General features: G+C 36.9%; 1 protein-coding gene across 1 annotated transcript in view; it reads left to right on the plus strand.

Annotated features, from left to right (window-relative positions):
- The window catches only part of LOC136037104 (cAMP-dependent protein kinase catalytic subunit 3-like), a 159,074-nt gene that overhangs the window by 106,051 nt on the left and 40,136 nt on the right, over nucleotides 1–12,887 (plus strand). Inside the window, exon 6 of the mRNA XM_065719564.1 lies at nucleotides 6,214–6,395. Coding sequence (XP_065575636.1) covers nucleotides 6,214–6,395 — 182 coding nt within the window. The remainder of the gene's footprint in view (nucleotides 1–6,213; nucleotides 6,396–12,887) is intronic.

The raw sequence follows: 12,887 nt of genomic DNA on the forward strand, positions 1-12,887 counted from the left end.
ACACATCATTTAGCGGGTTTTTTTCTGATTACAAAACGAAGTGCTAGAACGTTTCAACCATTTTTTAGATTACCTCGTGCAAAGCATGAGCTTATTTCTCAGTGGAGCGCATTTTGGGGCAGGAGGAGATGTGAAATAATAAAAAAGAGTAAGAACTTATATGTATGGAAAAATTATCAGCTCGACGTTTGTAGGGAGGGCATACGAGGCCAAATTCCCCCCTTTTTTTGTGCTCGTGCGTTGTAGCAGTATATTTCTTTTCAGCAGGTAATTAATCACTGTCATAATTTCAAAGGAGCACGCATATAAGCCAAGTATGTATTATCAGACAAATCATTAAAAATATAGTTTGTATCAAACAGCAAAATTAATTTGAGTCCGAACGTTATGTAGACAAATGATTTTACCAAAAATAATTAAGCGAACAGTTGGCCGAATCAGCCAAATAGTTTAATTCAAATGTTTTATTTGTCAAATCATCTTCTTACGATAGTAGAAGAATCTATTTGTTTTGTGAATAATCCGTTATTCTGTTCTTTGCCTATTCGGCGGAATTTCCACCTGACTGTTCGTAGATCCTAGTAATAAGTAGGCTACCTCCCTGAATCTTATTTATTTTTCATATTTTCTGTTGATTTTATAATCCATTAAGTTTTCTTTTGCGTCATATAACTTTGCAAAATTAAAACGATTGACTGGTTGTGCTATAAAAGAGAGATATAAGGATGGATAGAAAGATTTAATGATTGTGTCGGATTGTGGGAAGGAAATACTGTTATGCCGAATGAGGCACTATGAGTGCTTTTTGGCATATCTTGATATCTTGATATATGGAAGCATAATAGGCTATTTTATTAAGTCAATTAGTTCAGGATTGGACATTTAGCCCAATAGATGAAAAGAAGAAGAATATTTATGCAATTTGAGAAATAATTGCAAATTATGCATCCGAAATATATTAGAATTAAGTATGAAAAATTAAATATGCCGCGGAAGAAATGTTTTATTCGTTGAAGCAATCTCGGGTTCCCATGTTTATTTTGGCTTTCAGGTACCAGGACTTAGAAGCTATTTAACGTTCGAAATAGGCTAAGAATGCTTTATTTACATAGTTTTCATGAAATTATTCAAAAAATCCATTCATAGTCGTAAGGCACACTAAATTTTATGAACAAAACATCAAACGATTCAATTGATAGAACATATGAACATTATGAACGTATGAACATAGAACATTATGTTGTGATGAAAAAACAGTTTTCTTGCGTTTACTTGGCTGATTCTAAAGTGTCAAATAAAAACTGGGCTTTAGATAAGAGAATGACAACTCTGGCACAACAATCCTGAAGCCAAGTAAGGGACGTTATTGTTGCTTAACCTTTATAATTTTAGAAACAACAAAAAAATTTCCAAACTAGCATAGCCATCACGTAGACGTTTATAAGGTGACCTCAAAACAGCATATTAGAAATCATGTTCTCGAAAAGTATGAAGTCCCATTCGTAGCATTTCACAAGGTTCGAAAATAAAAATTGTAACAGAAAATATTGACTTTCAGAAAAATAGTCCTTTGTATTGTTTGTTTATTTATTAATTTTGATGCGTGGCCCATTTACTTTGAAATTAATATGTTATATGTTTTCTGTTCTTAATATAAATAGAGCTTGTTCTTGAGAACAACAGCAATTTTTCTTGTGTTGTTCTACGTCATTAATTACGTTTTTTAAAAAGAAAAATGAAAACATCAGGTGAATAACGTGAAACAATATTTGGAAGTCTTTCTAATGTTGGAAATTAACAACAGAAGTGATATTTATAATTTGGTTGAATCTATTGCTGTCAAGAAAACTCATCACAGAGTCAGTTAGGTTGATACTAGAACAGTGGCGAATGCTCATTCTCCATTCCACACTGCCTTTGTCACACGAAATTAAAATGAATGATCAAGTCCAACTTGGGAAAAACCTCAAACATGAATAGGGCTATTGCGCTCTAAATCTTCTAAAGGCTCTAGCATCAGCTGCATTTTACTGATCACAATTTTTATTTTGACCAGTGTGTTTTTATTTGTCATAACATGAGCGACAACACAACTAGAAGTAATATCACCAGGCCTATCAAGGTTTACAATTAATAATATTGTCACCCCTACCCCCTCAAATCCACTAAACAACTTGAGTATCATGTGCGTTTTGATGAAAACGATAAGTATTCTGAACAGTGTGTTTTTTACAAGTCAAAAACATCGACAAAAAAAGACAGAAAATCAGCATAATAATCAAAATTACTGGAAAGAACTAATTGTTAAGAGACTAATTGAGAGAGTTTATTCATTGATTGTTAAATATATTATGATGCTAATTCCTAGAAATTTTCGTATTTCTTGCATTTGTGTTGCGAGAGCAACACTTTGGTTTTGTTCTTTTTTTTTTTTCTTTTTTTTTGTTCCTAGCACCCCAATTTCAGCTTATTCCTAGAAATTGGTAAGGGTCTAACCTATGCGACTTTTACGGAAAGTATGGACCTTCGTAGAACTCTTGCCTGGGGCCAAAAGGCTGGTTTTTGCTTGTCCTTGAGCCAGAGCCTATAGTATGTGCAGTTAAGTGGAGTTTTATAGCCCATGTTAGAGAGAACTATCTGAAGTTATTCAGTCAAGCTTTCGTTTCATCAAACCATGTTTCGGCTTTCGAGTGGAAAGCTTCGTTCTGGCAGGCAGGCACCAGTTTCAAATTGATGATGAACTAAAATTTGTAATTTTTAAATATATGCGGCAGTTACCCAGCCCCATAGCCAATTTATCTTATTTGAGTGATAAACAGAAAAAATTACAGAAACAAAGTGGCATTTTCCCACGTGCCCGAATGTGCTGCCATCTATTGTTTTTACCCATTTTTGTTCGTGATTTCAGCTGAGTTTATCATTCGGTTTTTTGCACTTGGGATTGCAGTAGAGAAATGATGTCAGATGTGCCTCTTAAACTTTAAAAGTTCTCTCATTGCTAAAGAAATTAGAGCTTATCCTTTGCTCCTTTCTTAGTGATGACGTTAGAAACTTGGCCTACGGTGAAAAAGTCAACTTTTGAACTAAGACAGATAGATTTTTTTTTTCGACAGCAGTCGATGGCTCTTGACGAATTGATCAGAGTATATGTCATCCATTTTTTTGGTAGAAAAATTCCTTCATAAGATCCACCAGTTTGAAAGTTTAAAGGGGTTGACAACTTCAGTAGTAAGGTAAACACTGAAACCAAAATAGGCCGATACCAATTGTGAGACATATAGGGGAGTTTTAAGCAGTAGTTGGTTTTTAGCTCATAATCATCTTCGGCAATGAGGGGTTCAAAACTTTTGCTAGCTGGTGTACCTATTATTTGTTTCCGGTGTATTTGGTGGTAAAACCAATTTGGTTCCAGTGGTAAGACATGTAGGGGACTTGTTTATTTTAAGATCCTTACAGATTAACAATTTTAGCGTTTAATCAAAGCGAGGAAACCAAACCAAAGTGTTGTTCTCGCAACACTTTGCTCGGCGAAGCCGAACATACGTTGTCGCTGCACCTCACGTTGCCCGTGCAACGTAGATCTAGTTTTCGTTATTATAATTAGAAACCAGAAAATATTTGAAACGGATTTTTTTTTTTTTTTTTTTTTTACTGAAGTCATCCTTCCTGGATGGCTTCCAGGAAGACGAGGTACTAGAGGAAGAGGAAGCCTCTTACTCTATACCTGCTTGAATATGCACTTATGTTAATCCCCCATTTATTTAAAGAATCTTTTCAGATTATAATTTATTGCAAATGTTTGTTTAAATACATAGATGTCAAGGTCATTTATTAAGAAGGGCTCTTTTTCTTTTTTTTATAAAAAATGTATAAAAAAGACGTCACGTATCAATGCACCCGAATTTGTTTCCGTAATTTGTTTTTTTTAATCAAGGTTCTCTTTATTTTGAGGTTTTGATGGAAGTGTCTGCTTGGCCTAAGGTTTTAAAGCAGATAAGCGTCAAAATTTTTTGTTTTTACGCCATGAATTTATATAACCAATTTTTTTCAAAAATCTATAGTCCTCGTTAAGGTCCCCGTCGTTCAGCACATTTTTTTTTTAATGTTTTGTTAGGCCTAGTAGTCGATCGGAGACTAATCGAATGCGGACTTATTTTGGGCGTTACGAATCAATACAACAATGTTTTCCATAGCTTTCTTCTTCATTGTTCTCCACCTGTTTGTCTTGCTGCCCTTTTAGTCTAAGTCAATCTGGGAAAGCAAAGTTTGTTGGCCCATTTTCAGGTGTTAGAGATCGACATAACCAATCTTCAAAAGTTTTTTTTCATTAAGGTTTACTTAGCCTTGTCTACACGTCCAATGAGTTACAAGCCTAACAGAGACGAACACAATTTTGTTTAGACTATAATTCCCATAGGAGCTTTTGGGCCTATTTTTGGGTGTTTGAACCGATACAGCCAGCATTAGTTTCTAATTTGATTTCTACCTAGAGTCTCACCAGGTCAAGAAACTTATGGATACCCTTTTCCAAGCTGACTGGAGAGACAAAATTTGTGGCCCAGTTTTTTTGCGTCCAGAATATTTTAGTATTTTTGTCGTTCTTGGAGGCACAAACATGCAGGGGACAAAAAATGTTTCCGCACTCATCTCTTTCCTTGAATATTATATATAAATCCTCTCGCCCTCCCCAAACATCCCCTGAAATCTTTAGCTTGATCCCCCAGTAGTTCCAGGGATATTACAGACACGCTATTTAGATAATTTGGGTAAAAAAATGTCGTCTTTTGATTTATGCCCGGGGAAAGTGCCCCCCCCCCTAAAACTGCCTCTGATATTGAAACGATCCCCCTTAGCCCGCAACCTTTCAAAATAAATAAATGGCTTTCTACCCCCAAAAGGCTATGCATCCGTTCCTATGTTTCTTACTTTGCCGTTTGCGTTTTCACGAGTAGAATCAACTAACCTAACATAAAAAGTTCTGTATTTTATAGAATCTGGTGTACGTGAGCTATTTAAGAAACAACCATTTAAACGCAGGACAAGACCACCCGACCTCTTTAAGAAGAAACTTGTTGTAGTTTTCTGCGTCAATTTCGAAATACAGTCATGCGTAAAATACGGTCACATGACTGGATCGTATTAAGAAAAACGATCACCCTAAAATAATGTTTTGAGTTTAAATAAAAACAGTTTGACGCGTAGGTTATTCAGATTCGAAGTATGTATCATTGTGAAGTTGACACAGTCTTGAAAATTTACAGCTTTTGTCCAGAGAATATCGCCATCTAATTTAAATGCACCTTAAAATAGATGCCGCAAGTGAATCATCAATTGGCAACCCAAAGAAAACCCCAAAGACTTAGATTCCTCTAAGAAAACTTGAGTGTTTTAATGGTAGTTAGCACACCAATAAAATAAGGCTGGTAAAAGATGTGTCTCGGTAAGAGTTGTATTACCTTATCAAAGTAGTTTTGATTTTAAAACATCATGACAAATATTTGTGTTTGAAACCCATACCAGTATAATATTTGTCATAATAATGAGCTGAAATATGGGCAACTTTATAGTCATTCTCCTTGTTCTTTAATGCCATCTGTTCACCAAGGTTGTTTTACCGTGGTAATTTTCTTTTTCCAGAAGAGAGGTATTTAGAATCTAAAATACATAAAAAAAAGCAAAAGACACCCACTCAATAAAATGTAAAAATAGGCTATGTCTTTCTTATCTAAAACTAAAAAATTTGAAGATATAATGTAACTGTAGTACCAGGATTAGTACTTTTGGCAGACTTCTTTTTCAATGGTAATAAGCATGAGTGAGCCAGGATACCGACAAACAACAGAAAGAAGAGTGAAATTTAGTATAATAAGATAGAAAAATTATATTCTAAGAATCTAATCATTACTTTTCATTAATAAAATATTCGAAATTAAATGGCTATGTCCAGGAACGGATGGAGGAGTTTCTTTTTAGTATGGGTGCAATAATAAAAAAAAAAACGATTTATTGATAATTTGAATAAGAATTGTCCTGAAACTTGAACAAATTTAGAATTTCGCGAAGGATGGAGCTCTCAGACCCTCATCCTGCCTATGTCTTAGATTCTGTTTCAATTTCAATTCTGTTGTTTTCCTTCAACTTCTTGTTCTCTTGAGTCTAGATATTTTGAAGGAATTTCACTTATTTGTGTCAATTCTTTTCTTTCTTTTTCAGGGATTCTAGTCTATGAAATGCTTGCTGGGTACCCACCATTCTTCGATGATAATCCTTTAGGAATCTATGAAAAGATTTTGGCGGGAAAAATTGAATGGCCAAGAAGCTTAGATCCTGTTGCCAAAGACCTAATAAAGAAGCTTCTAGTTCATGATAGAACTAAACGCCTCGGAAATATGAAGGTAAATATTTTTGATAGGATCTGACCACTAACATAGTCAGGTTGCCTCGTATCTAGGACCACCCACCTTACCCTGAAATGGGAGAATAAAATTGAGATTTTAAAATTTGATTTTGTAATGGCTAGTGTCGGAGCTTTACTATAGCTGGGCACCTGTGAAATAGAATCATGGCTAATCTCCTGAATTGGAGCGGTATTTTAGAAAGTTAGACCAAGCAGATTGATCTAAAAAATAATTGCGTGACTAAAATTATAAGTTGCAACAGACTACAGACGGTCAATTTTGTGAAGCCAAAATTACCAAGTAGTCCCTGTAGTAGCATAATATTTGTAGGTATGAATAAGCAAAGAGTGGGAGGTAATAGGCTTGAAATTGTCTGTGTAGGATTTTGACTCATGCTGATGGAAGAACATGTTGTGACCAAGATGGGCCCAGGATTGCTCAAAGCCTCCGTTAAACTGGAGGTCTCGGGGGCTTATTGTTGTCCGGTTCTTAAGCGCTTCGTGTAGACTTGAGAAGATATGTTAGTCCCCGTCCTGCAATAATTCTGGGAACATTGCTTTTCCTGAGGCCATAATAGTTTCAATGATTTAAAGCATATGAAAATTGCAACTTGGAATGTTATGACATTATAAAACGGTGGCTGGCGTTTACCCCCCTCCCCTCCCCCTGGAAATGCCCCTGAAACGGCTCATTTTCATTTTTTACTTTCATTTTCGCTTAATTTAGAAAAATTGGCTCCAACTTCGCTCCCTCCCCAGGATATCGACAAAATTAAGCCATTGTCAAAAGTATCGGAGAACAGCTACCCCCCCCCCCCCACACACACACACGCATCGTATTTTTATGAAATGTATCTAATAGACCTTTTGAAATAGCAATTTTATTCGAAACTGTCCAAATATCATATAACAAGGCTTTTGGGGTAGAAATAAATCCCCAGAGCCTAGAGTTAAAGGTTTTAAGTTATGCCTCAGCGGTATTTAATTTTTTTATGGAAGGGATGGTTGTTTAGCTTTAGAAGAGGATCACTTGGTTGAAAATTAGAAGCTCTAGTTCCCTTTTAAGAGTCAAAAGTGATGGAGGGCAACTAACTCCCCCCCCCTGACTACCCCTCTTTTCACCAAGCGCATCTGATGGAAATTACGAGGTAGCGATTTTGTTCAAAATAGTCCAAAATATATATCACAAGGCCTCTAGAGTTGACACAACCCCCAGTGCCCTGGGGATAGGGTTGAAAGTTATGCCCTGGGCTCATATAAGGTTTTTATGGAATGGGTCGTCGTATGAACTTCAGATGTGTAGTGCCCTGTTAAAAGTAAAAGCTGATTTGGCAGGTGCCAGCTTCCTCCCCCCCCTTCCACGCCCAAAATTTCCCAAACACCTCCAACCAATATATACTTTGGAGGGGACTCATTGGATTGGTATTCAGGAGTTCTACTGCCCTTTTTAAGAGGAAAAGTGATCAGAGTGTAGCTATCCGTTTTAGGCGTTTACCCACCCTCCCCGTGGAAAATACACCCCCGGAAAATTCCCCCACCTCGTGGAAAATTCTTCGCTCTCAGCGGATAATACCCTTTCGGAAAATACCCTTCAGAAAATGAAAAATACTCCTCCCCCTCCCGGGGGGGGGGGAATACCCCCGTGGAAAATTGGATTTTTTAAATTTGAAGATTTTATTTGAGTTGCGGTTTTTTAGGTTCATAGAGGAATTTACACCCCGTTAGTATGTTAAAAACTTAGAAATAAAAATAACAAATCCACTTTTTTTTGAAAATATTTCCATATTAACTTCTGCAGTTTTCGGAAGTAGCGACCGCCAAATTAAAAAAAAAAAATGAAGAAAAAATGGACAAAAAAAATCATCAAAATTAAGCTAAAAACAAATAACCACAAAATGTTTAAGATGGTTTATCTCCTTTTAAAGCGTAGTTGCCTTGGGGAACCAACAAATTCTTATTGTTTTAAGTTTTTACGGACGAAAGAGTTGTCAAATTCTACGAGTTATTTTCTTATCTTACAACTATAAAACTACCACAAATCACCAATAGTAAATAATTGAAACCCAAAACGACCAGAAATTACAATACTTATTTATTGACGCTGATTTGTAGTAGTTTACGCTTGGTAGATTGTTTGATTCTAGTTTTGCTCATTTTTAGTTTAATAAACTTATTTTGTGGAAAAAGTTTTTTAATTAATTTTTGTTCTTTTTATGTTAACATAGTCTTTTTCAGGGGAAAACAAATAATAATTTCAATCTTTTCGGTTTTTTATGGCACTTGGTATTTACCAAGTGACATATAGCGATTCGCAAATTCTGCTGGTCTGTCGGTCCCGGTTTTGCTAGTTTAGGCACTTCCAGATAAGCTAGGACGATGAAATATCGCAGGCGTATCAGGGACCAGACCACATTAAAATAGAAATAGTCGTTTCCCCGATTTGACCATCTGAGAGGGGGTGAGTGGGGGAGGGCGGTTAATTAGGAAAAATTGAAAAAATTGAGGTATTTTTAACTTACGAACGGGTGATATGATCTTAATGACATTTAATATTTAGAAGGATATTCTGTCTTTGAAATCTTATTTTAAATCCTGACTGGACCCGTTGATATTGGAGGGAGTTGGAGGGGGAAACCTAAAATCTTAGAAAACGCTTAGTGGAGGGATCGGGATGAAACTTGGTGGAAAAAATAAGCACAAGTTCTGGGTACGTGATTGACATAACCAGAACGGATCCGCTCTCTTAGGGGGAGTTCGGGGGAGAGGGGGTTAATTCTGAAAAATTAGAAAATATGAGGTATTTTTAACTTACGAATGGAGTGATCGGATGTTAACGAAATTTCATATTTATAAGGACCTCTTAACTTAGATCTTTTATTTTAAATCCAGACCGGATCCTGTGTCATTGCGTGGAGTTGGGGGGGGGGGCGAAAATCATGGAAAACGCTTAGAGCGGAGAGATCAGGATGAAACTTTGTGGGAAGAATAAGCACTAGTTCATGATACGTGACTGATATAACCGGACCGGTTCCGCTCTCTTTGGGGGAGTCGGGGGGGGGGATTGGGAAAAATTAGAAAAAATGAGGTATTTGTAACTTACGAACGGGTGATCAGATCTGAATGAAATTCGATATTTAGAAGGATCTTGTGCTTCGTAGCTTTTTTTTAAATCCTGACCAGATCCTGTGAAATTGAGGTGGTTGGAGGGGGAAACTCGAAATCTTGGAAAACGTGAAAACTGAGGTATCTTTATCTTACGAATGGGCGATCGGATCTTATTGAAACTTGATATATAAAAAGATCTTATGTCTCAGATGCTCCATTTTCAATTCAAATCGGATCCGAGGATATAAAGGGTTGGAGGTGGGAAACAGAAATCTTGGAAACCGGAAATCTTGGAAAACGCTTAGAGTGGAGAGATCTGGATGAAACTTGAAGGGAAGAATAACCACAAGTTCTAAATACGTGATTGACATAATTGGAACGGATCCGCTCTCTTTGGGGGAGTTGGGGGGATTTCCAGGGATTTGGCGAGTTTGGAGCTTCTGGACGTGCTAGGACGATGAAAATTAGTAGGTGTGTCAGGGACCTGCACAAATTGACTTTATAACAGTCGTCTTCCCCATTCGACCATCTGGGCAGCTGGAGGGAGAGGAAAAATTGAAAAAATAAGGTATTTTTAACACGAATGGGTGATCGGATCTCAATGAAGTTTTGTATTAGAAGGACATCATGTCTAAGAGCTCTTATTTTAAATCCCAACCGTATCCGGTGATATTGGGGGAGCTGGAGGGGGAAACGGGAAATCTTGGAAAACGTTTAGAGTGGAGAGATCGGGATGAAACTTGGTGGAAAGAATAAGCACAAGTCCTAGATACGTGATTGACATAACTGGACTGAATCCGCTCTCTTTGGGGGAGTTGGGGGGAGGGGGTAATCGTAAAAATTAGAAAAATTGAGCTATTTTGGCCTTGCTATATGTATGCTGAGGGAAACTTTTTTAATAATTTTTAACAACACACACGCCCTTTTGAAGATCTGGACACGAATATTAGTGTTTAATTTAGCTTCATACCTTCTCTAGTTGACCTGAAAAATAAAACTTCAACTTTTCCCAGAAAATTCTATCTATGCTCTTTGACAGCTAGGATACACTTACACAGTTTTGATTTAGTTAAATTTTAACAGCAGAAGTAGCGATAGAAGTAGCTCCGAAAGTTTGAACTTATCACCCTCAGTCTTTCTTGGGACATTGCTTAGATGTCTTAGTTGCAACCAGCATACACACAGTGCGTTTTGATTTTATCTTAAAGCAACTTTTGGTTTTTAAGCATAATGATCAAATTGCATAACTGTGAAGAGGGTTGCCCTACACAATAGCCGTAAAGATATAGTTACAAGACCGTACAGCTATGCTTAACGAAAGGGCTGTCTTAAAATTTTGATTGAAAGTGTTTGGAAAATTATGAGCTAAAGAGGAGGGCTGATTACACTCCCAGTAGTTTTGACTCTTAAAAACATACTAAAACTCTGAGTTTCCAATCAAATTAGTTCCTTTAAAATATACATGATATTTTCTTCTGGCTAGTTCAAGATCCGCCACAACTAGTTGGGGAGGGGCTAGCTTACCTCCATCACTTTTGACTTTTGAAAGAGAACTAGGACTTCCAATTTCAACCAAGTGAACCACCTCTAAAGCTTGTGCAACGATTCCTTCCATTCGAACCTGAAATGCCCCATTGGCATAACTTAAAACACTCCCCCCCTCAGGTTCTAGTGCTTATATAAACCCCAAAAGCCTTGTTATATGATCTTCGGACTATTTTGAATAAAAGGAGTTTTCAAAATTTACATTTGTTGTATTTCGGAAGAACAAGACGTGTGGGAGGGGGGGGTGGTTGTTAGCTGCACTCTGATCACTTTAGTTCTTAAAAAGGGCACTAGAACTTCTCATTACCAATCCAATAAGTCCCCTCTGAAGTACATATTGGTTAGAGGTGATTGGGGAAATGATGGGCATGGAAATGTATGGCTGGTTGCTATCAAATCAGTTTCGACCCTTAAAAGGGCACTATAACTTCCAATTTGAAATTGAACCTCATCTGAAGTTTATACAATTACCCATTCCATAAAAACCTTATACGCCTTAAGAGAATAACTCAGAGCCCTATTCCCAGGCCCTGGGGGGCTGTGTCAATCCTAGAAGTGTTGTTATATGTATTTTGGACCATTTTGAACAAAATCGCTATCTCACAATTCCAATCAGATGCGGTTGGTGAAAAAAAGGTTAGTCAGAGAGGAGCTAGTTTCCCTCCATCATTCTGATCGTCCGATAGCTGCCCTCGGATCACTTTGACTCTTAAAAAGAGCACTAAAACCTCTGATTACCAATCCATTGAGCTCCCTTCAAAGTTTATACGACCACGTTTTCATGTTTAAAAAAACATAACATGCCCCCAGGACATAACTTACAACTCTTCCCCTGAGAGCTTTGAATATCCTCAAAGACATAATTTTCGGACCTTTCAACTCCACTGAACAAAATTACTATCTAAAATTTTTGATCGGAAGCGCTTGGGAAAATGATTGGTGTTGGGGGAGGGGGCTATTTGTCCTCCAATCACTGTTGACTATTAAAAAGGACACTAGCTCTCTCAATTTACAATCGAATGAGCACTTTTTGAAGTTTCTATGACCACTCCTTCTATACGAAGTGCCCTGGCCGAAAACGAAAAAATAATAACGAAATAAAATAAATAAATCATTGTGCAATCATCGTTCTTTACTTAGCTAGTGCTAATGCGCTGCCTATGATAGCTTTTTCATGGATATTTTCTCACATCTTTTTATTTTTGTTTTTCTCATTATCATTTTCGACTTTCTATATACCCCGCGGTGGGGGGTATTATCTGGCGGGGGGGGGAACTTACAGGAGTAAATAGACGGGATGCCATGTAAAAATATGGTGTTTTTATTAGGAGATTTTAACGCTACCGTCGGTAGAAATAGGGATAGATGGTATCCTAGCCTAGGTAAATTTGGTGTTGGAAAAGAAAAGAGTAATGGCAACAAACTGCGGCAATTTTGTAGGTATAACAATTTAGTTACAACCAATACAGTATTTGGTCACAAAATGGCCCATAAGTTAACATGGTATTTACATGATGGTAAGACAGTTAACCTTATTGATTTATTATGGTAAATCGAAGACTGGCTGAATTGAGACAAGGCACCCGGTTATATAGGAGTGCTGTTATTGACGTTAAAAGTAAGTGTCACAGAATGTCACAGAATTTATAAGAGCAATCGTAGTTTAGAATAAAAATTCAAACTAAATAGTGCTAGTACTTACAACGAAACCAGAAAAACACGAGACCATAACTTATTAAGCACTGAAATGTAAAAAGGAACGAACGAATTGGCGAAACGGTTTGTTCTTGAAGTAGGCAATTGTATTCTCACTATGTTGGCTGACCTTGTGTTTATTTTA

Source organism: Artemia franciscana, chromosome 16 (genome assembly GCF_032884065.1).
Source record: "Artemia franciscana chromosome 16, ASM3288406v1, whole genome shotgun sequence".
Classification (NCBI taxonomy): Eukaryota; Metazoa; Arthropoda; class Branchiopoda; order Anostraca; family Artemiidae; genus Artemia; species Artemia franciscana.